Genomic DNA, 25,441 nt, shown 5'->3' with positions numbered 1-25,441 from the left:
TCGGAGCAACGTAGGATGTGAAAAGTCCAAAATACCCTTACTATTTTAAGTATTTCCTAAGCAGTCCGTGTGATCAGTTAAGTCCAGTTTATCACGTTTTTTTTGACTAGGATCCCTTCTGATTTAGCTTTTTTCCAAAACATGAAAGTTGTAGTATTCTGAATTGGCTTTAAAATGCATCTAAGAACACCTAATTTGGACTTGTGTACACTGAGTTATGTTCATTACAGTGTTCTGCATTTAAACAGCCGATGAATTGGTTTCCGGTTTAGTAATTCGAGAATTTGACTAAGTTACATTAGGAACTGGACTAAGTGACTTTCATGAATATTGTAGCTCTGTGTCTTAGCTTCGAAACGGCATAGGTTTCGTTTTAATCCGATAAGCGTAGCCTCAGATATGTTATTTCCGCATTTGTACATCAAATCTGTTTTGAACTAAATTGAATTTCTGCACTTGTACTTAATACGATTCTTGTTATTATGATATTGTGAGCCTATGGAACGGCTCTTGACATGAATTGCTGATATGTATAATGTTGGGTTGTGTTTGAGAAAAACAATGAAGTCTAAAAGGCTGGAAAATTAGGTAAACACAAAGGGCATGCTGCCCGAATTTTTACTCGAGGACTAGAAAACTATATTAGCGACTTGAGTGAAGGTTAAGTACTTATTACTTGAACTAGCGAGAACCTTGGCCACTATGTTTCTTGAGTGTTATACGTTAGGACTTGGACGAACTTGTACCCTTGAGAAATAAAATAATGATTGCTCGAAGTATGTTTTCCTTGTACTTTCAACTCGCAAGACAATTTCAAGTATAAATATTACAAAGTTTTACTGTTTAAAAAGGCGAGCAAGTGTTTCACGACTACTGTCCGAGTGAATTTCAATTTCTTGATTCTTATTGAACGAAACGTCTAAGTTTCGAACTCTAGTCATGTTTCAAAGTTCTCAAATTGAGTTTTATCGCAGATTTGGACTCCGAACTCGGAGTATAACCTGAAAGTGACCAGTAAAAGCACTATATCTTTTGGTGAGTGCTTTCAAATACTGAATTGAACTTGATACTTGTACTTGATACGTGCCAATATGATTACATGCCACATGCGTGAATTGTTAGGGCAAGAGTGTACTTTATCGCACTTGCCCTTACATGATATATACTTGTTTATTGTTGCAATTGACTTGACATACTTGTTATGATGCGCGCACTTCCTGGAATTCCAGAAACCCTGTGGCAAGTTACTCTAGTCGAGCCGGCAGGGGCTTGGTCGGTTGGGTAACGAGCCCTGGGTCTCTTGCTTTGTCGAGTGGAGTGATATCTCCTCGACTAATTGGTATACTCGAGTATTACCACCTGTGTTTATTGAGGATTTTGAGCCCAGTAGGGGGTGTGAATGGTGGACGGAGAGTAGTGTAAGTGGTGTTCTACTGGATTGGCTCCTTTACTTGAAAGTTGACGGAGTGTCAACTACTATGTGATCAAGCCCTGATGATGAATGGAAGTTGGCTCCTGAGAGCCATCCGTATCCTTATGCTTTGGAATGATTATTGTTTATTGGATTATTGTTTCTTCTGAAAACATTTACACTCGCTCATTTTGAGATTGCTCACTTTTATGAACTCTTCATGCTCGTTACTTTGCTATATCGAAAACTAGTACTTATAAATAATGGTCAATTTGCTATTTGGAACCTCACTGGGCTTTAGCTCACACCACGCTATTTGTTTTCCTTACAGGGGGTACGAGTGACGCGTGAGACTTGTAAAAGACTAGCGTAGCCTTTTGTTTTGACTTTTGACTTTTGGTCTTGTACTCGCGCTATTCCTCGAATGGAACATGTTGTACTTGGATTGTATACGTTTTGAACTAGTTTGGTGTATTGAGGCTTTGTACCTCGATTTCTATCAATGTAAATTATAAGCTTGAATTGCGGATATTATTTATGGTTCATGGATATGTGTACATGACTCGATCGAGATAGTGAGTGAGTCCTGGCGAGAGCTGGGCAGGCGGTCCGCCGAACCCTTTGGTACGCCTTAGGGGGAGGTGGGGTCGTCACAGGTTTGTTGTATGATATGTAATTGCCATTTCTTGAAATTATTCCTCACTCTTATATTTTTGCTAAACTTCAAAGAACTTAACTACGCATAAAATAGCATGAGAGGAATGCCTTCAAATGTGCTAGTCAATAAATATTTATATTATATTTGTGCTGATACATGTCCATATGCATAATTCAAAAATTCTTATGTATTTCATATATGAGTATTTTTTTTTCAAGTAACTATATAAAACACTTATAAATGTTAATAATTAGATGATTTAATTTAATTGTTCTAAAGTTTTAAATACGAGGATAATGAATAAAATTGATATGGATGTACTATAATCTATGAAATTATAGTAAATTACTTGTAATTCCAGTTCCTCAACTTTTAAATCTATTTGTATTGTGACTTTGAACTATGTGTTATTTTGCTAAAGTCATATTTCTATGATGAACTTTTGTTCATAATTTATAAAAAAGAATTTCGTGTAACAAGCGCTTTATGTTGCCTATCCATTTTTTTGAATTGTTATAAAAGTATGTAATTCTTTTATTAAGAAAAAAAAGTCTTGTGTAATAGGCTTAACCTCTCCTCAATTAAAAAATTGATTGAAATAATGTACTTTAGAAGTTTCATTGAGTATTAATAATTGTAAACCACTCCATTTTTATTATTCTAATGCCAACATAACAAATGTGACTTTGAACTATATGTGTTATTTTGCTAAACTCATATTTCTATGATGAAATTTTAATTGTAGTTTATAAAAAGAATTTCGTGTAACAAGTGCTTCACAATGCCTATCCATTTATTCTTGAATTGTTACAAAAGTATGTAATGCATTAATTAAGAAAAAAGTCTTGTGTAATAGGTTTAATCTCTCATCAATTACAAAATTGATCGAAATAATGTACTTTGGAAGTTTCATTGAGTATTAATAATTGTAAACCGCTCCATTTTTATTATTCTAATACAAACATAACAAATGTGACTTTAAACTATATGTGTTATTTTGCTAAACTCATATGTCTATGATGAAATTTTAATCATAGTTTATAAAAAGGAATTTCATGTAACAAGTGCTTCACAATGCCTATCCATTTATTCTTGAATTGTTACAAAAGTATGTAATTCATTTATTAAGAAAAAAGTCTAGTGTAATGGATTTAATCTCTAGTCAAATACAAAATTGATTGAAATAATGTACTTTGGAAGTTTCATTGAGTTAATAATTGTAAACCGCTCCATTTTTATTATTCTAATACCAACATATGAAATGTGACTTTAAATTATATGTGTTATTCTTCTAAACTCATATTTTTATGATGAAATTTTAATCGTATTTTATAAAAAGAATTTCGTGTAACAAGTGCTTCACAGTGCCTATCAATTGATTCTTGAATTGTTACGAAAGTATGTAATTTATTTATTAAGAAAAAAGTCTTGTGTAATAGGCTTAATCTCTCCTTAATTACAAAATTGATTGAAATAAAGTACTTTAGAAGTTTCATTGAGTATTAATCATTGTAAACAACTCTATTTTTATTGTTTTGAGACCAAAATAATAAATGTGACTTTTAACTATATTCCAATTTTGTCAAATACCAATGCATATATAGATTAATTAATTTTTCAATATTATTTGTGATATCATTTCCCCTTGTTTCCATGTTAAGTGACAAGATTCTAAAGTACTCCCTCAATCTTAATATTAGAGTCATTTTTTGGGAATCCAAATTTATATGGAGATATGATAATCATTATGTTTAGATGAGGTGGCATTGATGAATAACATATATATCCTTTGAATTCAAAATACTGTTTTAATAGAAGTGTATGGAAATTTAAAAAAAAACTTTTTCAAATGGCAAAATTAAAAAATATGTATTTAATTTGAAATAGCAACTCTTATTTTGGAACATCAATAAAGTAAAAATATGATAACAACTAAGGACAAAAGAAGTACATAACAACCGTTTCATGAAATTTGAAGTTCTTTGACAGAGTTGTGAAAGCTAATGAGCCATGTGTAACACTTTTTACATGCCTGCATTGTTTGGCTGGTAGATATAAAATTCAAAACCCATAAATACGCTTGATTTAAAGTATTTGGTCTATATGATTCTCCAAGTTCCAAAAATCTTGGGCAATTGTATTACATATTGTTAGACTTTCCCACTTTCATTACATGGATTAATAAAAGATAATAAAATGCAAAATTGAAACTAAAAAAGCAATAAGCATAAACTAGGATGGAAAAAGGGACGTGTGACATTTAATCATAATTCAGCACCTATGCATGACCAAAAGTTGAAGTCATTACTTCAAAAATACATGAACAGCAATTGTGCCTTTCCAAAATAACCACCGTTTAAAACAAACTTGAGCTTCCAAAAGGTCTTGTCACCTATTACATCCCAAACAAGCCACCTAAACATTTTAAACACTTTCACGGTGCCTTCCAGATTGCAACCTACTTCCAAATTCGCAATGTTAACCTGCACCAGAAAAATCACATATTAACAAGCTAAATTCAAGCAAAAAATTAACTGCAAGCATTTTTAGAATTGAATTACAGGACTTTTGTCAAGAAGACAAATTGCCACATAGAGCAAGGAAAACACATACCATTACACCTTTTAAACAAAAATAAGCCTAGCTTCAAAAATATTTTATCATCTACCACATCCAAAACAAGCCAAACTACAAAAACAATTCAAGCTCAAGTGGCTGCTTCTAGATTGCACAGCCTATTTCCATCCAAAATCTCCAAAATAAACCTGCAAAACAAAAATTTAATGTAAGAAATTTTCCAAACATAATGAAATTTTTTACTAAAACCATTGTGCCTCAACTACATTTCTCAGCACTAAAACTTCCCATGTATTTGGCTACCCATATATTGCTTTCCAAAATCACATATAACTTGCATCACATCCATTCATCATTTTGTCATAGTGTATTACTAGAAATAACAGAGGACTGACTCTATGCATTCATATTAATTGAGATTTGTACTAACATCATCACACAGAAGCACAAATTGGTGACATCACAAACTAAATTGTTTGAAAGAATGATGATACAACTAGATATTTTAGCTACTAATCAGGATTCAAAATTTAGAATATCTTACCTTGCTAATTTATAAAATTAGCTATTGGCATTAGCTACAGTCCTGTTTTTCACTTCTGCCATCAACCAATCTATTGACTCTTGTAGGTGCCGAAGTTGAGTTTGTTGTTCCTCAATTTTAGAATGTGCAGCCTCCAGTTGTGACTTTTGCTAAGTAACGATGCTCTCCATTTGTCTATCATTGCTGCCATTGGTTCCCCTAATATACTGCCTTCGAGATGGAGGTCTAACTCCACGAGGTTTCCCACAGATATAACCGGACTTTTTTTGGCAAACTTGTTCAACTATCTCAACCTCAGACATTGGTGGCTCATTTTCAGAAATAGGTTGATTTTTCAAATTAATCATTTCTTGCTGCAAGATATAAAATTTGTACCATAGTATAAGCTCTCAACTTAAAATATTTTTTATTGACAAATTTGCTTGATATGCATGACTTACATGCCTTTCTTCAGCAAGACGAGAGGACTATCCTTTTCTATTTCTGTATGCGATATCAAACAAATCAATAAGACTGGGTTTCTCATTTCTCTCTGGATTGGTCTGACAAAATAGGCAACATATGAATGCACAAATATGTTTGAAAATTTTCATTTTGACTGGATTTAAGAACTTCTGACCCCATTGTCACAGCAAATTGGTAATATAGGATGCGAGTTTACCATTTCATGACGTTTTTGTGGAAAAGACTTAGATCCCAGCTTGTGCACATACTCCAGATTTGCACGATTAAGTGCATTAGTTCTTGAACGAGTCTAATATACAAGGTATGATCTTGTCAAGAACTCAATTCTCTATGCATGAGTTATTTTAACAAAAATTAATGCATAGATATTTACTTACCTTCCAATCCTCATTGTCAAAGATATTGTCACAGATCCAAACCCAATCATCCCTTCTCTTAAGAAAGTGGACAGGAGGATTGGCCCTTCCATTTGCACCTCCCCCATACTTTTTGTAGTGTTGATGACATTTGTTCCTAAAATTTCCATACAGTCGTCCAAATTGATTCTTAACAGCATCTTGAACATGCGGCTTTGTCCAGTCCAAATTAAATGTGTCCTGTAAAATTTACAAAATTAAGTTTAGAAACTTGTAAATGATACGAAATGAATTAAATGTATCATACCACTGCACGTTCATAAAGATCCTCCTTGGCTGACTTGTCCATGGCTGTCCAATTCTGTACTCGTACTATCTTCCCTAAGGATAAGACCAAGCTCTCTTGCAAAGCATTCACTCCATTCACCAACAGGTGCATTCTCATCTTCAGGTATTAATATTGGTGGTCTGTATTTTTCACCTTCTAGATCTTGCTCCCTTCTTGCCCTTACTTCTTTCTCAAGCCTAATATTTCGATTGGGTCCACGCTTTCTAGGGGCTAATAATGCTAAGAACAAGGTGAGTATCTAGAAATTGAAAGTTTGCAGCAGTTTAGGATAATACTAATTGCTAACATCTACAAAACTAGGACATATTTATAATATCAACAAGGTTAAAATCACCTGCATTTGTTCCTGTTGAATTGGATGCATTATGGACCTGATCTGCATCATGTTCATTATTTGTTGATTAAGTAATTTGGTTTGCCACTCATGAAGCTGCATTGTGGTTAGCAGACTCATTTTGTGCTTCAATTTCATTAGCTGATAGCTCCTTTTGTCAAACAAACAATTGATCATGTTAGCTATGAACAGAGGTCTTTGAAAAAAAAATGTAACTTAGCCAAAATAATCATATTGACATTATGAATATAAATGCAACATTACACCAACTGGGCAATTTTGAGAGGCAAAAAGATTAGCAGATGGAGAAGATATTGTTTGGAAAGTCCTGAAGGATTGAATTGGAGGCTTGTTTGTTACTTGCTGAGATTGTAGAACTCTAGCCCCCTCCTAGGATGAGATATAATGTCATTAGCTATGATCTTCAGTAATAGAATAACAATCTTAATTGCTTAAGATACAGGCATTAAATGAAAAACTTACTATAGCAGATGCCATGTCTATGAAAAGATTCATGACTGGTTCCATGTTTGATGTTCCATGAGGGATGTGGTTAGAGGTTGTTTCTCCCGGAGCTACCTGCTTTATAGACACAAAAACAACATATTAAATTTATTACACTAATGTGAGTAAAATCTAAGCAATTGTAGGAAAAGTTTTAGTTCTCACTGTGAAAGACTTTTGCATCAGCTGATCCCCAGTGCAAACCTTTGGTGCTTTAGATGCCGGATTAGATTGTTTGCTTGCTGCAACTTTTTCAAATTGCCTTGCCCGTAACGCATTGCCTGGCATCTATATTAGACCACTATTAGTATCTCAAATAAAATTACAAGTATAAAGGATGCACCCAACATGCGAAACAAAATAACTTTTAGCTATCATGGAAGGACACAAAAAGCAACTGATAATGATTGTAATACACAAAATAGATTTTTTTTCATGAAACAAGAGTGGTACAGATACACTTCATTTTTACAAAACAAATGTCATAAGTCACTCTATGTCACTGTCAGAACTAAAGCTCAAATAAGGTTTTTCTTCACTTTCTCTTGTGCTTCCTGACTCTTCATCAATCATATCATCATTAATGAAATCATCCAACTTATTCTCAGCTTTGTCACCCGGTGCAGTATCCTCTAAATCAATGGTTTTTAGGTCAACATCAGCTCTGTCCAATGAAAATGCTTCATAGTCTTGAACTTCAAACATGATTTCTGAACACTCATTCTGTTGGTATGCTTCATGATTACCAAATGCATCTTCAGGATCATTTTCATCAGTAGGTTGGAAAAGTGATGGATCCCATATATGTCTGTGATCTGCAACAAGAGCTACATGCCAATCTCCACCCAATTTTGTGTCCTTAACATAGAAAACTTGGGTGGCCTGAGTAGCAAGAACATAAGGTTCATTTGCATACTATTTTTTCCCAAAGTTAACACTTGTGAAATACTTATCACAGCGAGCTGTCCTAGAATCAAACCATTCACACCCAAATAAAAGAACTTGGCAGTTCCCCCTATATCTTAGCCACATGACTTCTTTAACAATTCCATAGAAGTCTATAATTTCATTATTGTGCTCTCCCTCAGTACGTATACCACTATTTCGCGCCTTTCGACGACTATCACGCTCCTTAGTTAGGAACTTAACTCCATTAACTATACAACTTGGATACATGGTGGTATGAATATCTGGCCCCATTGCAAGTGAATATAGATCTTTGTTCACTTGACAGTCTCCTTGATCATGCAAGTTCTTCATCTGCATAAATAGCAGTTAGTGAACATCAAAATTTTAGTCTTAAAGCAATCTTCTCCTTATTAATAAGAAGAGCATATCTTACTTTTTTTCTAATGCATAATGGAAATTCAACTTTCTGTCTCTCAAAGAGGTTTGATGGATTTCTTCTATTTAGCTCTTCCTCATGCTCACTGTTCATAGTGCATAATTAGAAACTGCATTTCTCAAATTGTTCGACTAAATTATTGGTGACAAAGATTTACTTACAGCAAAAATGGTCGCAATTCATCACAATTGTCAAGAACATACCAATGGACCAAATTATATTGATCCCTTGTCAAAGTGGCACCTAGAGGCGATCCAATTGGACGAATTTTATGGGAAAATATGGATAACTTGTCATGAGCAGGATTTTCTCCATCATAACACCTATCCGATCGATTGAATTTTGTTTCAATCCCATCAAGATATAAGGAGCAAAAAGTTAAACTTTCATTGACAATATATGTTTCTGCAATTGAACCTTCTAGATAGGCTTTATTTTTCACGGTTCCTTTGAGACTTCCGAGGTACCTAAATGTGTAAAAAGACTGTTATAAGCATATATAGCAGTTAGTGATCTAACTTAGCTAATATATTTTTAGGAAGTGATATTAAGAAGAATCATACTTACCTTTCAAAAGGGTACATCCACCTATGTTGGACAGGCCCTCCAAGTTTGGCTTCACGGGGTAAGTGAACAGCTAAATGGATCATAATATCGAAAAAAGCTGGTGGAAAGATCATTTCCAACTTGCACAATATCATTACTATGTTCTTTTCTAATTTCTCAATCTCTTCCAATCTAAGCTTTTTTGAACACATATCTTGAAAGAACTTGGTTACTTCACATATTAAAGTATACACATCTGTTGACAAGAATCTGCGCAATCCGACAGGAAGCATTCGTTGCAAAAGAATGTGACAATCATGGCTCTTTAATCCTGATATCTTACCATCTTTTATGTTGACACATCTTGATATATTAGCTGCATAGCCATCAGGATACTTCACTGAACTCAAAAATTCACAAAAACCTTGTCGCTCTTTTGGTAACAGATTATAGCATGCTTGTGGCTTTTCAAGCTTGCCATTTCTTCGATGTAAGTGTAGCTCATGCCGAATGTCCATGTCCTGCAAATCCCACCGAGCTTTATCTATATCCTTTGACTTGTTTTCTAAGTTAAGCAAAGTTCCCATAATATTATCACACCAATTCTTAGCAGTGTGCATAACATCAATGTTGTGTTTTAGTGGAATATCTTTCCAATACGGTAATTGGTAAAATATGCTCTTCTTAGTCTAGTTTCTTTCTTCAAGACTGCGCTTCCTTTTCTTAGTATTTGGATTTTTTCCAAATATTACACCCTCAACAACTTTTAATTGTTCAAGAATTTCTTCACCTGACAATTCCTGCGGTTTCAACCTTCTCTCTACCCTGCCATTAAATTTTTTTCCATCATTTCGCCATACATGATTATCAGGCAAAAAATGACGGTGGCCCAAGTAACCAATCTTGTTTCTCAATGACCGATAGTCCGTTTTATCATTGCAGCAAGGGCATGCCATTTTTCCCTTGGTCACCCAACCAGATAAGTCCCCATAAGCCGGAAAGTCATTTATAGTCCACATAAGTGCTGCATGCAGAAGAAAGCATTGTTCAGTCACATAATCATATGTCCAAACACCTTTGAACAATTCTAACAGTTCATCAATCAAAGGTTGCAAAAACACGTCAATATTCTTTCCCGGTGGCCGACGACCTGGAATAAGTAGTGACAAGAAGAAATAAGGCTCTCTTTTTGATACCCAAGGTGGCATATTATAGTTTATGAGCACCACTGGCCACATACTATAGGAGTTACACATATTATTGAAAGGGTTGAAACCATCACTTGACAATGCAAGACGAACATTTCGAGCATCTTCAGCAAACCATGGAAATTTCTTATCAAACTCTTTCCATGATTCACCATCTGCTAGATGACATAAGACCCCTATTTCTTCAACTCGTTTTTCCTTGTGCCATCTCATAGAAGATGCTATTTTTCTTGACATAAATAGTCTCTGTAGTCTTGGCTTCAAAGGAAAGTAGCGAAGAATCTTCTGAGGAACTTTTTTACCTTTGCCATCATTTATTTTCCATCTAGATTGCAAGCATTTTGGACAATGATCCAATCCTTCATATTCCTTCCAAAAGAGAACACAGTCATTCTTGCTTGCATGAATCAGGTCACACCGCAACCCAATGCCCCCCAATAACTTTCTTGAATCGTAGTAAGAGGACGGAAGTAAGTTATCATCGGGGTAGGAATCCTTCAATAGTTGAAGAAGCATGGTAAAAGATTTATTACTCCATCGATTGAGTAACTTCAAGTGTAGCAATTTTACAACAAAAAGTAATATTGAATACTTTTTGCAGCCAGGATATAAGGCTCGCTTAGCATCTTTAAATAATCTATCAAATTTTTCTAACTCATCTTCTTTTCTAAAAGAAACCTCCTTATTGCCCCCACCATTTAATTCTTCTTCATTAAAGGTCCCCCAATAGATGTCTTCTAAAATTTCTTGCATTTTGTCATCATTTACTTTTGCATTGTTAGCATTAATTTCATGCTTATTATCACAACATGAATGAACATTTGAATTTTCATTAGTCAGAGTTTCCCCATGAAATTTCCAATATGTATAAGTACTATCCATCCCCTTATATAGCAGATGACTCTCAACAACATGAACAGAGTAGTACTTCACATTTCTGCATTTTCTGCATGGACATCTAACCTTTGGTTTATCACCTTTGTGCTGTTTTGCCATTGTCAAAAATTTCTCTAACCCATTCCTATATTCATCACACCATCTATCAGCCAGGAACATCCAACCCTTATCCATTTTTCCTCCTGGCATATATGAACTACATGCTATACCAAGGTGCAAGTTTAGATGACAAGCCTTCCCAGAGGAATTGTGTTGGAAAAATAGCACTAAAATTCAAAAAGATGATAATTATAAAGAACTAGTTAAATAAAGCATAATATGTCCATAACCCAACAAAAGCATATGCATTCACAATATCACAAGTTAGATCCAAATAATGGTAGTTTCACTTCAAATAGAAATCAAACTTGAGGACTGTAATGCACTTACTATGAAGGACCGCTCAAGAAGATTAAGAAATTGCTAGATGTGAGAACTCACAAAAGTTTATTATTTTAAATTCCATTTCGAGCTTATTTAAATATTTAATGGTCCGTTTGTTTCGAATATTATTTTCTAACCTCTTTAGACCTAATTACATGGGTTTATAGTTTCGTTATATTTTTAAAGTGACTTGTTTCAAAATTTAATTTTTGGAAACTCGTTAAGTGAAAATAGTGAATACGCGATTGAAGTCAATAATCGATTCGAGAATACAATAAATTTGGAAAATTAGAGGCTTGCACAATGGACTTAAAATAGGTATTTTTATGTTTAAGTATTTAAGTGATAGTTATTAGTACCATCGTTATAAGAATTTCTTAGAGATTTCACTTTATCGCGCTTAAAATGGAAATACGCGTTTTCACACGCACGATTTAATTGAGGGACTTTAGACCCTTATTTTGGAGCTTTTAAAAGTGAATAATATTTACGTGAAAATAAGCACATTAGAGGTTTAATGCACTAGTATAATAAACTCGAGAGGAATCGAGCACAAAACGCGTGCACGGAGAGTTGATTTTTGGGTGATTTGTGGCCACACATTGTAGCTTCTCTTGGAAGTTTAATTGATCAAACATTCCCTCTCTCCTCACTCCATACCAGTTGGCCAAGGGAGAAGAGAAACAACTCAAAGTTCTCCATTTTTCCATCTTCATTTCTTCAAAAAAAAACACCACCAAAATTTGACCACACTTAGCTTAACACTTGGAGATTGCATCTAGCTAAGAAAAGGAGCTGCTTTCCATGGTTTTCTTGAGCTAAGGAGGGCCGAAAATTTCTGTCTTGCACAACTAGGAGAATAAGTGACGATCAACCCTTCGAATCTTGTTTTATGGAAGTAGTAGTGCACATATAAACTCATGCATGCATGTGGTGTGATACCCTGAAAATTAGGAGGTTATTTGTAAAGAAAAATACTAAAGTGTATTTCTTTGGGTTTGATTTAAAACCTTATTTTATTTTAAAAGACTAGAAACCCTGAGATTTTAATCAAAAAATCCTAATTTACTTGTGACTAACCTGTTTTCTTAAATCTCTCATATTTTAATTGAAACCCTAATTTTAATCACTGGAATTGTAAAATCCCTCATGTTTCTCTTAAAACTTCCTTTTATTTGGAACTTATGATTTTATAATAGCCCTACCACCCAATCACCCCACAATAAGTGCAAATGAACATGAAAATAAAGGTTTTTTTCCTTTTCGTTTTAAGTTAGCGCGAATTAGGGTTTTCACGTTTTCCGTAATATGACTATTCGGTACCGAGTGAGGATCGAATTTGATAGCTAAGAGTGACTTTTGGATGAGAAAATATTATATGATTAGAAGTGATAATAATAAGATAGTAATTAGAAGGAAAAAGAAACCCTAGTATACGCAATTTAAGAAAATCGGCCCGAACCGACGAGTATCGATCACTACCGATTGAACCCACCACTTGACCACCACTTCCTTACCACCACACACCCTTGATATTTTTGCAAAATATCCCCCCCTCATATTCATCCTCTTGGCCGAAATTGTGGCTAAAAATGTAAGGGAGAGAGAGAAAAAATGTAAGTGTCACCACCCTATGGTCCCTTAGTTGATATTTTTTTTCCTTGCCTTCTTATCACCTTGGAGCTGTCTTTCTTCTTCATTTTTCTGCTATCTTGGCTGAGAGAGAGAGAGAGAGAAAAACCCAAGGGAGAGCTGCCTAATCCATCTTGAATTTGGATCATCCAAGTGAGGAAACAAAAAACTAAACCGATTAAAACCTTCCTTGAGTGTTTAGCTAGTAGTGTGTTGGTGAAATTTTGGAAGGAAAAGCTAAGGCTGCTCTTGGTAGTCATTTTAGCAAGGTAATAATGCTGTTTTCCCCATTTCTTACTCTTAATCTTGTTTAACATGGCATGGCACCATAGATTTGTGGTGGATGATAGCTATTATCATGTTTTGGGTGGATAGTGTATGTTTTCTTGAGTTACATGAGTTAGAGTTAGAGGTTTTTGCTGCCTATACTTGTTGTATGGAGGTATATGTTGTATCTAAGTTTATATAAGTGATGGTGGTAGTGATTGAAGCAAGAAATGAAGAAAGTTTCCTTTGAATCCCAAAATTCCAGATTTCTGGAAATTTTCAGTACTGTTCTGTCCGGTTTCTTTGCCCTAGGTTAGAGGCCGAATTAGGCTTGGCATAAAACATGAAAGTTGTAGAGAATGATATTTTATAGGTGTTTACAAAATTTCAACTCAATCGGAGTAACGTAGTCTGTGAAAAGACCAAATTACCCTCACTGTTTTAGGATGTTTCCAGTGTTCCGTTTTAGTCAGTTCATCCAGTTTATCATGTTTATTCACTAGGATCCGTGCTGATTTATCCATTTACCAAAACATAAAAGTTTTTTTACTCTGTCTTAGCTTTTCAAAGCATCCAAGAACACCTTAAACGGACCTTGGTAGCTTGAGATATGACCATTCTAGTGCAGTGCGGATAATTAGCCGTATAGTTGGAAGTTGGCTCTGTAATTTGGGAATTTGACCAGGTTACACTAGAAATTTGACTAAGTGACCTCATGGAAGTTGTAGAATTTTGTCTTAGCTTCGAATTGGTATAAGTTACACCTCAATCCGATAAGCGTAGCCTCGGATGTACCTGTTCCGCAAAAACCCATCAAATCTGTCTTTTACTAAAGCTTATTTCCGCACTTGTTATTAACTTGAATTTTGTCCTTGTATTGTCTTGAGCCTATTGGACGGTAATTGAAGTTAGATTGTTGTGTGTGTACCTTTGGGTTTGAATGAGAAAAATAATGAAGCCATAAATGGCTGGAAATAGGAAAATACAAAGGGCGTGCTGCCCATATTTACGCTCAAGGACTAGAAAACTATACTTACACTTTGTATTAGTAGTTATTTGAATTTTCTTTGGTCCACTTAAACTTTGGAGGGGTTAACTGTCATATTTTCTCTTGGCTATTATTAGGGTTTCTTGGCGATTGAGAGTGTTATCCGGGAGGATACTTTGGACATTATTTTGCTTAAATATGTGAGTGTTCTATATACGTTTTGTTTCTATCACTATGAGGATTTTTGTGACTATGTGATTATTTGTGAATATTTGATTAAATGTTAATTGTTTTCTATGATTTTTAAAATGAACTTTTCATAGGTGAGTGTGTACTTTATCGCACTCGACCTACATAAATATGAAATTTTCGGTGATTAAATGTTGAAATACTAGTTGCGCATGAATGTAAGCCTTTTTGGCTGAATTGGGCCCTTGCCCTTGTTACCGATCGACTCGACCCAGAAGCGGACTCGGTCGGGCGATATGGTGACCTGGGTGAACATTTGGTATACTCGAGTATTACCTTGTAGTCCGGCTAACGTCCGGATGGGTGGAGTCCGGTCAACGTCCGGATGGGGGGGAAAGCCTGGCCAACGTCCAGGAGGAGGTGAATGAGAATGACCAAACGAACGTCAAAAATAAGGGGTTTTACTTACAAAGATGTATTTTTTTTTATAATTGGAGGAATAAGGGAATGAATAGGGAACAAACGAACGAATTGCTCCTTGTGAGGCTGTATCCTTTTAATGAATGTATTATCATTGCTTTATATTGGACATGTTTTCTTGATTATTTGTTCTTACATGATTAATGTCCTTGTTCAATTACTTGCTTTTGTATATAGAATCTCACTGAGATTTTAGCTCACCTCTTTAGTTTTGTTTTCCTTAGCAGGGGAAAGGCGAGCAAGGACGAGAGCCCGTATAGACTAGCTTGGTCTAGCTCTTTGTTTTTGTAATGGTTCTCGCCCTAGGACTTGGCACGGGCTGGTTGTATGGTGAAGTGAGAACCTTTATACATTCGATGGTTGTACTTCCTTTTGAGACAGCAATGTATATAAGTTTCGCTTTAAGCTTTCGAATTTTGCTATATTTATTCTTGTGATTTTATTTCGGATTTGTTTGAGTGAACGACTGAGTCCCGGCGAGAGCTAGGCAGGTGACCCGTCGAACCCTGGGGTACGCCCAAGGCGGAGGTGGGGCCGTCACATGTGGGTAGTTTGTTTATGTTGGAAAAATTGTTGTGTGGGCTCTATGAACTCCCACTTGGATTGGATGGACTGATTTGGTGAATGTTGATGATATTAATGTTGGTTTAATGCTTAAATTGTTGGGATAATGTTGGGTTGTTGATAGAAACTCAAGGACGGTGCAATGAGCAAAAGTGATCATTTTACCCCTGCCATGTTCGTGACCTTTGGTGCGAATTTTTGACATTCTAATGGCTTGATTATAATGTATATATGTTATATAGATGGTGTAGAAAGTTTCATTGAAAAATAACATGATTTGGTTGGTCAAATGTGTTGATTTCCAAAGTTTGGCAGAACTGGAAAATTTTCCCGGATTACCCAGGCAGTCCTGTTGTTTTGGTCATAACTCTTTACTCCGATGTCGAAATCGAGTGCCGTTTGTGGCAATGGAAACTAGACATTCCCATATTTCTATTGGTATAAAATGTACATCCTGGTTCCAATTGTGTGAGCCAAACTATTCGTTTGAAAACTGCTATCCTGTTTCGTTGTTCACTAGAAGGCAGAATACAAACTACAACTTGATGCTCAAATGTGAGCTAGTTGTGGATGGATTTTGAAAATGATTTCTTCTGAGAAATTGTAACTTTATGAATGTCGTTTCCAACACTACCAACCATGCTCAATTCCAAGTTGAATTGAGTTAGTTGTGGCCAAAGTTTGAAACTGACTCAATGAGAAAATTCCTCATTTTGGGCTAAATTCTTAACTAATCTTGGTTTGGGACTTGTACTCGAAATTCTTGGTGTTAATCACCCATAAATTTTGTCTTGGATGCCAATTAGATATTTTCTATGCAAATGGACCATGTTTGAGGTACTTTGTAAGCCAAACGTTTTGAAAACGGAAAACGGAACTCACAAGGCAGATTTGCCTTGGAAATTTTAGAAATTTGGAGATTTGGTTAACCAACTTCCTGTGCTTATTTATGTATGAAATTTGGCAAAAAAATAGTCCTTATATGGTAGTGTAATACTGCTAATTTTGGTGCTATTTTGAGTCCATTTCAATATTCGAACAAAATTCCAAAGTTGGTACTTTAAACCTGAAAATTTCATAATTGTCTCATGTGACGACCCCACTTCTCCCAAGGGCGAACCCAAGGGTATCGGCGGGCCGCCTGCCTAGCTCGCGCCAGGACTCAAAACTTAAAGTTTGAAAGAGCACTAAAAACAATATATACAACCCCAAAAGAGTTATAATTACATTCTCCAAAAGTATCGAGTCAAACCACCAAAACAAAAAAAAACAAACATCCTAACTGTTCAACTATTACAAGCCAATCTTACTATACTAGTATACGAGCCAAAAGTCCCCGCGTCGGCCCCTGCTAAGGAAAACAAAAGGAATGGGGTAAGCTATATGCTTAGTAAGTAAACAGGGGTGAAAGCATAAATTTCACGTAACAGTTACACATTTAGAGTAAAGCAAAAGCAGAAAAGTAACATCACATAATAAGGATACAGATGGCTCCAAAGCCAAGTCATGTGCCATGCGTGATCTCCTGCCGACACTCCGTCGACTGCAAATAATGGTCCGTAGAACTTCACTTGTACACCCACCGACACCTTATCACCCTCACTGGCCAGTCACCTCACAAACTTGCCCGGGCGAACGAAATCACAAACTTGAGCTTGAGTCACAAGCTCGGGTCACAAACTTGGTCACCTTCTCGGTGAACCGGATTTACAAAATTGGTTCATAACATGAACCTACAAACTTGGTGACCTCAGACTAAGTTGGACTGCTTTCGACCAAGCCCTAACCGGCTCGAATAGTCCAACCAGGTCAAGAGTTCGCCCCAAACTCACAACTTCACAAAAGTATTCAAAATCACAAACTTTGCAAACTTCACAAACTTTATACGAAAGTCGCCCCGAGCCACTAGCTCAAGGGTTTTGGTTCCAAAAGGTTCATATACATATGCCAAGTACAATTATACATCCAAATTAGGGTTTAGGTCGAGTGCGATAAAGTACACCCTCGTCTAAGTGCCCTTTTCACATATCTCAAACACATAGCAAAGAAAACACACCAAACTGGCCTGAATACTTACTCAAAATACCAAAAGTAGTACAAGATTGCTTCGCGCGTGATCGCTAGTAGTGGGCCCCACCGGCTCCGCCTAGCTCACCACTATCTGAAATACAAGATTTTATCACTTATGTCACAAACGGCTACGAACCGATCCAAAACAAGTAAAACGGCAAAATTGGCACACGTAATTTGCGGAAACGGCAAAAAGGGGCGCACGCGCGCGCGCGGAACGGCAAACGGAAACGGCCACAACTGCCATCTCAAACCGTTTTGGTCAAAAGTTAGGCTAGGAGTATCGGATCAAGGTACATGAGGTACCGTTGCGAAGCTAAGAGGAAGGGCTACAACTTCCCTTTAGACATCTCAACCCAGATCTCAATAGGTATAGGTCAAAAATGCACGAAATAGTGCCAGCTGTTTCATTGCGGTTTACCACACAGGCCCTGTTTGCAAGGCCATAACTCACGGCTCAGGAATCGAAATCAAGAAATTCCAGAGGCGTTAGAAAGCTGAAATATAAGGTTAAAACTTTGATGTTTTGGCCAAGACTTGAATCCACTCAGAACAGAACGAAAATCGAGTGCCAAGGTACCCGTCAGAACTGTCCAGATACAAGGCAGTTCTGACGAGCGATATTGTTTTGATCATAACAGGGGCTACGGAACTCGGATTTCGGCGTACTTTATACCGTTTCGAAGCTAAGATCAAGATCTAAATTTCTTATGAAGGGATCAGCACCCAGTTCGTACGGGATCAAAACCGAAAAATCACGGGCAGAAGCTGAAATTCAAAACGTACACAAACCAATGTCTAAAACAGGCCTGAGGGTTTTGTCTATAACTCAGAATACGCTAACTTGTTTGACCTGAAATTTTACAGGCATACTCAGGACTCAAGGGGCTACATTTCCTAAGAAGGCACCAAAACCCAAATCAGAAGTAATCCCAACCAAAATAGCCAATTACTGAAGCAGTTTTCAAGTTCGGGTAAAAACAGGACAGCAAGGGTAATTCCGTCTTTTCATGAGCTACGCTACTCCGATTGGCCTGAAATTTTACAGGAACCTCAAACACATCAATATATACAACTTTAATGAAGACAATACATTCCAGTTCTCATCCTAACTAGGTCAAATTTACCAAAACAACCCAAGATTTTCCAGTTCAAAGTGTACTGCAGCAGTCCTGACTTATGCAGTCATATCTCAGCACCTACAACTCCAATTGAAGTGATTCCAAAGCCATTGGAAAGCTAAAATACAAGGCTATAAATGTTAAGAAGACATCAACAACCAAATCAGTAGTATTCCTGGTCAAAACAACCAATTACAGAAGCTGATTATCATTCTCGGATAGAAACAGGGCAGCAGGGGTATTTCGGTCTTTTCACAGGCTACGTTGCTCCGATTGGGCTGAAATTTTACAGACAACTACCAAACATCATTCTCTACAACTTTTATGTTTTGTGCTAAGGCCAATTCGGCCTCTAACCTGGTCGAACAGAAACGGACAGAAAGGGGAAAAATGAAACCTTAAACTGGAATTTCCATAATACTACTTCCAACTATGAAATATACTCATAAACTACCAAAACTACAACTTTCAACCACTAATTACCAATTAATTGAAGTAAAGAAGAGGTTCTTGGTAAAATACCTTGAAAACTCAAGAAAAATGGTAGCTTAGGCTTTGTCCTCCAAAAATCCTTCCATAAACACCTTGGAAACTACATGGAAAGCAAGTTTTATGGAGTAGTTTGCAAATTAATCGGTTAAAACTCAAAATTTGGACAAGAAATTGAAGTGGAAGATGAAGGGATTTTCTCTCTTTTCTCTCTCTCTAATTCAGCCAAGGAAGACAAGAAAATGAATGAATTTTGGTCAATTTTTTGATTTATTGGTAAAGTTGGTCCAAAGGTCAAAGTCCAACCCAATCACAAAGTGGCACTTGTCACTATAATTATTTCATGCCTAACTTTTTGTCTCTCTCACACTAATCCATTTGATACCAATAAATATCTCATCACACCCGGTAATTTAAACCCGGTATTCAAAACTTAACCTAGTTGGCCGAATTTTTCCGAACTTTTCGCACTAGTGGGTCCCACATCCGACATACGTTCTTAATGTCTCAAAAACTAACCGATACTAGAAAAATCATCTAAAACGTATATTCACTCAATAAAATTATCTGGGGAATTTTCTAATAAAGAAAATGTGGAAAAGACGGGCGATAAACAAAACTCCATTTAAGCTTTCTAATATTGTAACACTAGAGGTTTGCTAATCCAGAGTTTACTAACCATTTTCAAACTTGTTAAACCTCTGTAAACTATAACGAATCCTATTTTTTTCTTGTGCCAAAACACACACTAGAATACCGCATAAACTAGGGTTTTATCGTAAGCAAAGTTAGGGTGTTCAATCTTGGCCGAGATTAGGGTTTCTCCTTAGCCCTAAAACCTTAATTTAACCGTACAAATAATGAATAACCCTAATCTCAACGTACGAACGGACTAGGTCCTCACAATCTCCCCCACTTAAAAGAATTTCGTCCTCGAAATTCCAACTTGCACTAATCAGATCAAATAATCCTCAAAAGCAGTCAAGTACACAACAGGTAATTCCTCAAAAGTTCAACCACACGAGTAGTAGCCGGTCTACAACCACACAAGTACTCAAATAAGTTCAAAAGCCGGGTTCAAACAAATAAGCTCAAAAGATTATACTCAAATATACATATTTTTACAAAGTCACACTAAAAATATACAAGTTATCCGACATCCGGTTGGTGCAAAATCCATTATTTACGTGAGCACTACGGCTCCAAAAATGTAGTCAATCACCGGGTAACAAATGAAACCAGGCATACTGGTTACAACAAAATAACATGGCAGATATAACAAAATAAACATATCAGATAGTCAAAAGGAAAACCCATCAACGGCCCTACGCGCCTCCCCTACGGAACCTACCTAATCCACTAGCACCGCCCCGGCAGCCCTAGGGTGCAAACCTAAAGAATAGGTCCAAATAGCTAACTTCAATATTAAGTAAGAACCAAATCGATTCACACTGGGACTGGCCATCTCCAAGTGCAATCAACTCAATCCCCACTTTGCCTTATGGAAAAAAAATACAAAAGTCAATATCAAAATCTTAGCATTCAATATTTACCTTAATAGCCAAGTATCCCACAGTCCGGCATCCTAAACTTCAAGCCTAGGATACACTACAGAGATCGGAAGCCTAAGCTCTGATACCAACTGTGACGACCCCACTTCTCCCAAGGGCGAACCCAAGGGTATCGGCGGGCCGCCTGCCTAGCTCGCGCCAGGACTCAAAACTTAAAGTTTGAAAGAGCACTAAAAACAATATATACAACCCCAAAAGAGTTATAATTACATTCTCCAAAAGTATCGAGTCAAACCACCAAAACAAAAAAAAACAAACATCCTAACTGTTCAACTATTACAAGCCAATCTTACTATACTAGTATACGAGCCAAAAGTCCCCGCGTCGGCCCCTGCTAAGGAAAACAAAAGGAATGGGGTAAGCTATATGCTTAGTAAGTAAACAGGGGTGAAAGCATAAATTTCACGTAACAGTTACACATTTAGAGTAAAGCAAAAGCAGAAAAGTAACATCACATAATAAGGATACAGATGGCTCCAAAGCCAAGTCATGTGCCATGCGTGATCTCCTGCCGACACTCCGTCGACTGCAAATAATGGTCCGTAGAACTTCACTTGTACACCCACCGACACCTTATCACCCTCACTGGCCAGTCACCTCACAAACTTGCCCGGGCGAACGAAATCACAAACTTGAGCTTGAGTCACAAGCTCGGGTCACAAACTTGGTCACCTTCTCGGTGAACCGGATTTACAAAATTGGTTCATAACATGAACCTACAAACTTGGTGACCTCAGACTAAGTTGGACTGCTTTCGACCAAGCCCTAACCGGCTCGAATAGTCCAACCAGGTCAAGAGTTCGCCCCAAACTCACAACTTCACAAAAGTATTCAAAATCACAAACTTTGCAAACTTCACAAACTTTATACGAAAGTCGCCCCGAGCCACTAGCTCAAGGGTTTTGGTTCCAAAAGGTTCATATACATATGCCAAGTACAATTATACATCCAAATTAGGGTTTAGGTCGAGTGCGATAAAGTACACCCTCGTCTAAGTGCCCTTTTCACATATCTCAAACACATAGCAAAGAAAACACACCAAACTGGCCTGAATACTTACTCAAAATACCAAAAGTAGTACAAGATTGCTTCGCGCGTGATCGCTAGTAGTGGGCCCCACCGGCTCCGCCTAGCTCACCACTATCTGAAATACAAGATTTTATCACTTATGTCACAAACGGCTACGAACCGATCCAAAACAAGTAAAACGGCAAAATTGGCACACGTAATTTGCGGAAACGGCAAAAAGGGGCGCACGCGCGCGCGCGGAACGGCAAACGGAAACGGCCACAACTGCCATCTCAAACCGTTTTGGTCAAAAGTTAGGCTAGGAGTATCGGATCAAGGTACATGAGGTACCGTTGCGAAGCTAAGAGGAAGGGCTACAACTTCCCTTTAGACATCTCAACCCAGATCTCAATAGGTATAGGTCAAAAATGCACGAAATAGTGCCAGCTGTTTCATTGCGGTTTACCACACAGGCCCTGTTTGCAAGGCCATAACTCACGGCTCAGGAATCGAAATCAAGAAATTCCAGAGGCGTTAGAAAGCTGAAATATAAGGTTAAAACTTTGATGTTTTGGCCAAGACTTGAATCCACTCAGAACAGAACGAAAATCGAGTGCCAAGGTACCCGTCAGAACTGTCCAGATACAAGGCAGTTCTGACGAGCGATATTGTTTTGATCATAACAGGGGCTACGGAACTCGGATTTCAGCGTACTTTATACCGTTTCGAAGCTAAGATCAAGATCTAAATTTCTTATGAAGGGATCAGCACCCAGTTCGTACGGGATCAAAACCGAAAAATCACGGGCAGAAGCTGAAATTCAAAACGTACACAAACCAATGTCTAAAACAGGCCTGAGGGTTTTGTCTATAACTCAGAATACGCTAACTTGTTTGACCTGAAATTTTACAGGCATACTCAGGACTCAAGGGGCTACATTTCCTAAGAAGGCACAAAAACCCAAATCAGAAGTAATCCCAACCAAAATAGCCAATTACTGAAGCAGTTTTCAAGTTCGGGTAAAAACAGGACAGCAAGGGTAATTCCGTCTTTTCATGAGCTACGCTACTCCGATTGGCCTGAAATTTTACAGGAACCTCAAACACATCAATATATACAACTTTAATGAAGACAATACATTCCAGTTCTCATCCTAACTAGGTCAAATTTACCAAAACAACCCAAGATTTTCCAGTTCAAAGTGTACTGCAGCAGTCCTGACTTATGCAGTCATATCTCAGCACCTACAACTCCAATTGAAGTGATTCCAAAGCCATTGGAAAGCTAAGATACAAGGCTATAAATGTTAAGAAGACATAAACAACCAAATCAGTAGTATTCCTGGTCAAAACAACCAATTACAGAAGCTGATTATCATTCTCGGATAGAAACAGGGCAGCAGGGGTATTTCGGTCTTTTCACAGGCTACGTTGCTCGGATTGGGCTGAAATTTTACAGACAACTAGCAAACATCATTCTCTACAACTTTTATGTTTTGTGCTAAGGCCAATTCGGCCTCTAACCTGGTCGAACAGAAACGGACAGAAAGGGGAAAAATGAAACCTTAAACTGGAATTTCCATAATACTACTTCCAACTATGAAATATACTCATAAACTACCAAAACTACAACTTTCAACCACTAATTACCAATTAATTGAAGTAAAGAAGAGGTTCTTGGTAAAATACCTTGAAAACTCAAGAAAAATGGTAGCTTAGGCTTTGTCCTCCAAAAATCCTTCCATAAACACCTTGGAAACTACATGGAAAGCAAGTTTTATGGAGTAGTTTGCAAATTAATCGGTTAAAACTCAAAATTTGGACAAGAAATTGAAGTGGAAGATGAAGGGATTTTCTCTCTTTTCTCTCTCTCTAATTCAGCCAAGGAAGACAAGAAAATGAATGAATTTTGGTCAATTTTTTGATTTATTGGTAAAGTTGGTCCAAAGGTCAAAGTCCAACCCAATCACAAAGTGGCACTTGTCACTATAATTATTTCATGCCTAACTTTTTGTCTCTCTCACACTAATCCATTTGATACCAATAAATATCTCATCACACCCGGTAATTTAAACCCGGTATTCAAAACTTAACCTAGTTGGCCGAATTTTTCCGAACTTTTCGCACTAGTGGGTCCCACATCCGACATACGTTCTTAATGTCTCAAAAACTAACCGATACTAGAAAAATCATCTAAAACGTATATTCACTCAATAAAATTATCTGGGGAATTTTCTAATAAAGAAAATGTGGAAAAGACGGGCGATAAACAAAACTCCATTTAAGCTTTCTAATATTGTAACACTAGAGGTTTGCTAATCCAGAGTTTACTAACCATTTTCAAACTTGTTAAACCTCTGTAAACTATAACGAATCCTATTTTTTTCTTGTGCCAAAACAAACACTAGAATACCGCATAAACTAGGGTTTTATCGTAAGCAAAGTTAGGGTGTTCAATCTTGGCCGAGATTAGGGTTTCTCCTTAGCCCTAAAACCTTAATTTAACCGTACAAATAATGAATAACCCTAATCTCAACGTACGAACGGACTAGGTCCTCACATATTTACTTGAACTCCTGTGAACTCGATACATATTTACTTGTTATTGGTACTTGAGATTTTAAAATTTGAGACGAGAGTGTATTTTATCACACTCGTTCTCGCTTGAAATAAATGACTCGTACTTGAAATGCTTGAATATCTCAATTGCTTGAATATGTCACATGCTTGTATGACTTGAAATAGTATACTATGGCTGCATACGTCGCTGGAGTGAATCTCCTCGACACCCGAACATGCTTGGGGGACGCCCAAATCTCATTGGTCATCCTTGGACTCGAGCCGACATGGGATTGGTCGGGTTCCTTGTTAAACCATAAAAAAAAATAAAAGCTTGATCTAGTGAGAGAGCTCGCTTGGCATACTCGAGTAGTATCGCCTTAAACAAATGACAGGCGAGCCCGATACAGGGGTATGTAAAGTGAAAGGGGACAAGTTAAGTGGAGTTCTATGTACTAAACCTACTCGATTGATGGAGTGTCAATTCGTGGAGGTTCTTGATCGTGCCAGTGGGATATAGCTCCTGAGAGCTCCAGTATCCTTGAATTGTTTATGTTTACTTTTCAGTGAATCGTTAATTATTTATATATTATTGCTCGACTTGTAAATTTTGGATTGTTACTTGAACAATGTGCTTGCATGTGTGTTCTTGGCCTCACGAGCATTTTGCTCACGCTGTAGATTTATTTTCCTTAACAGGATTTGGGCTTGGAATGAGATTCGGAGGAAATTCCTTTTTGTGTACTCTTGTAATAGGATTCCAATTCTTTTGAGTAGACTTCTGGCTATTGTATATTTTGGGCTGTATTATGGAAACCCGATATAAGAATTGGGTAATTGTTAAATATTGTTAACCTTGAACGCTTCCGCACTATTTGTATCTATAT

The 25,441-nt window shown here is 36.9% G+C and overlaps 1 protein-coding gene and 2 long non-coding RNA genes across 3 annotated transcripts; all 3 read right to left on the bottom strand.

Moving 5' to 3' along the window:
* Positions 1–9,778: 9,778 nt before the first annotated feature.
* Positions 9,779–11,368, bottom strand: LOC113720217 (uncharacterized). The gene has a single exon (XM_027245158.2). The coding sequence runs from the start codon at positions 11,366–11,368 to the stop codon at positions 9,779–9,781; it is 1,590 nt and encodes a 529-aa protein (XP_027100959.2).
* A 5,565-nt stretch (positions 11,369–16,933) lies between these two features.
* LOC140007449 (uncharacterized) lies at positions 16,934–19,637 on the bottom strand. The gene is made up of 3 exons (XR_011814761.1): positions 19,451–19,637; positions 17,815–17,898; positions 16,934–17,088 (listed from the first exon to the last, which is right to left on the bottom strand). It is a non-coding gene; the product is annotated as an uncharacterized lncRNA (long non-coding RNA).
* Positions 19,638–21,167: 1,530 nt separating this feature from the next.
* Positions 21,168–23,871, bottom strand: LOC140007448 (uncharacterized). Its single transcript, XR_011814760.1, has 3 exons — positions 23,685–23,871; positions 22,049–22,132; positions 21,168–21,322 (listed from the first exon to the last, which is right to left on the bottom strand). It is a non-coding gene; the product is annotated as an uncharacterized lncRNA (long non-coding RNA).
* Between the last annotated feature and the right edge of the window lie 1,570 nt (positions 23,872–25,441).

This window comes from Coffea arabica, chromosome 5c, assembly GCF_036785885.1.
Source record: "Coffea arabica cultivar ET-39 chromosome 5c, Coffea Arabica ET-39 HiFi, whole genome shotgun sequence".
NCBI lineage: Eukaryota > Viridiplantae > Streptophyta > Magnoliopsida > Gentianales > Rubiaceae > Coffea > Coffea arabica.
This window is presented reverse-complemented; position numbering and strand designations above follow the sequence as displayed.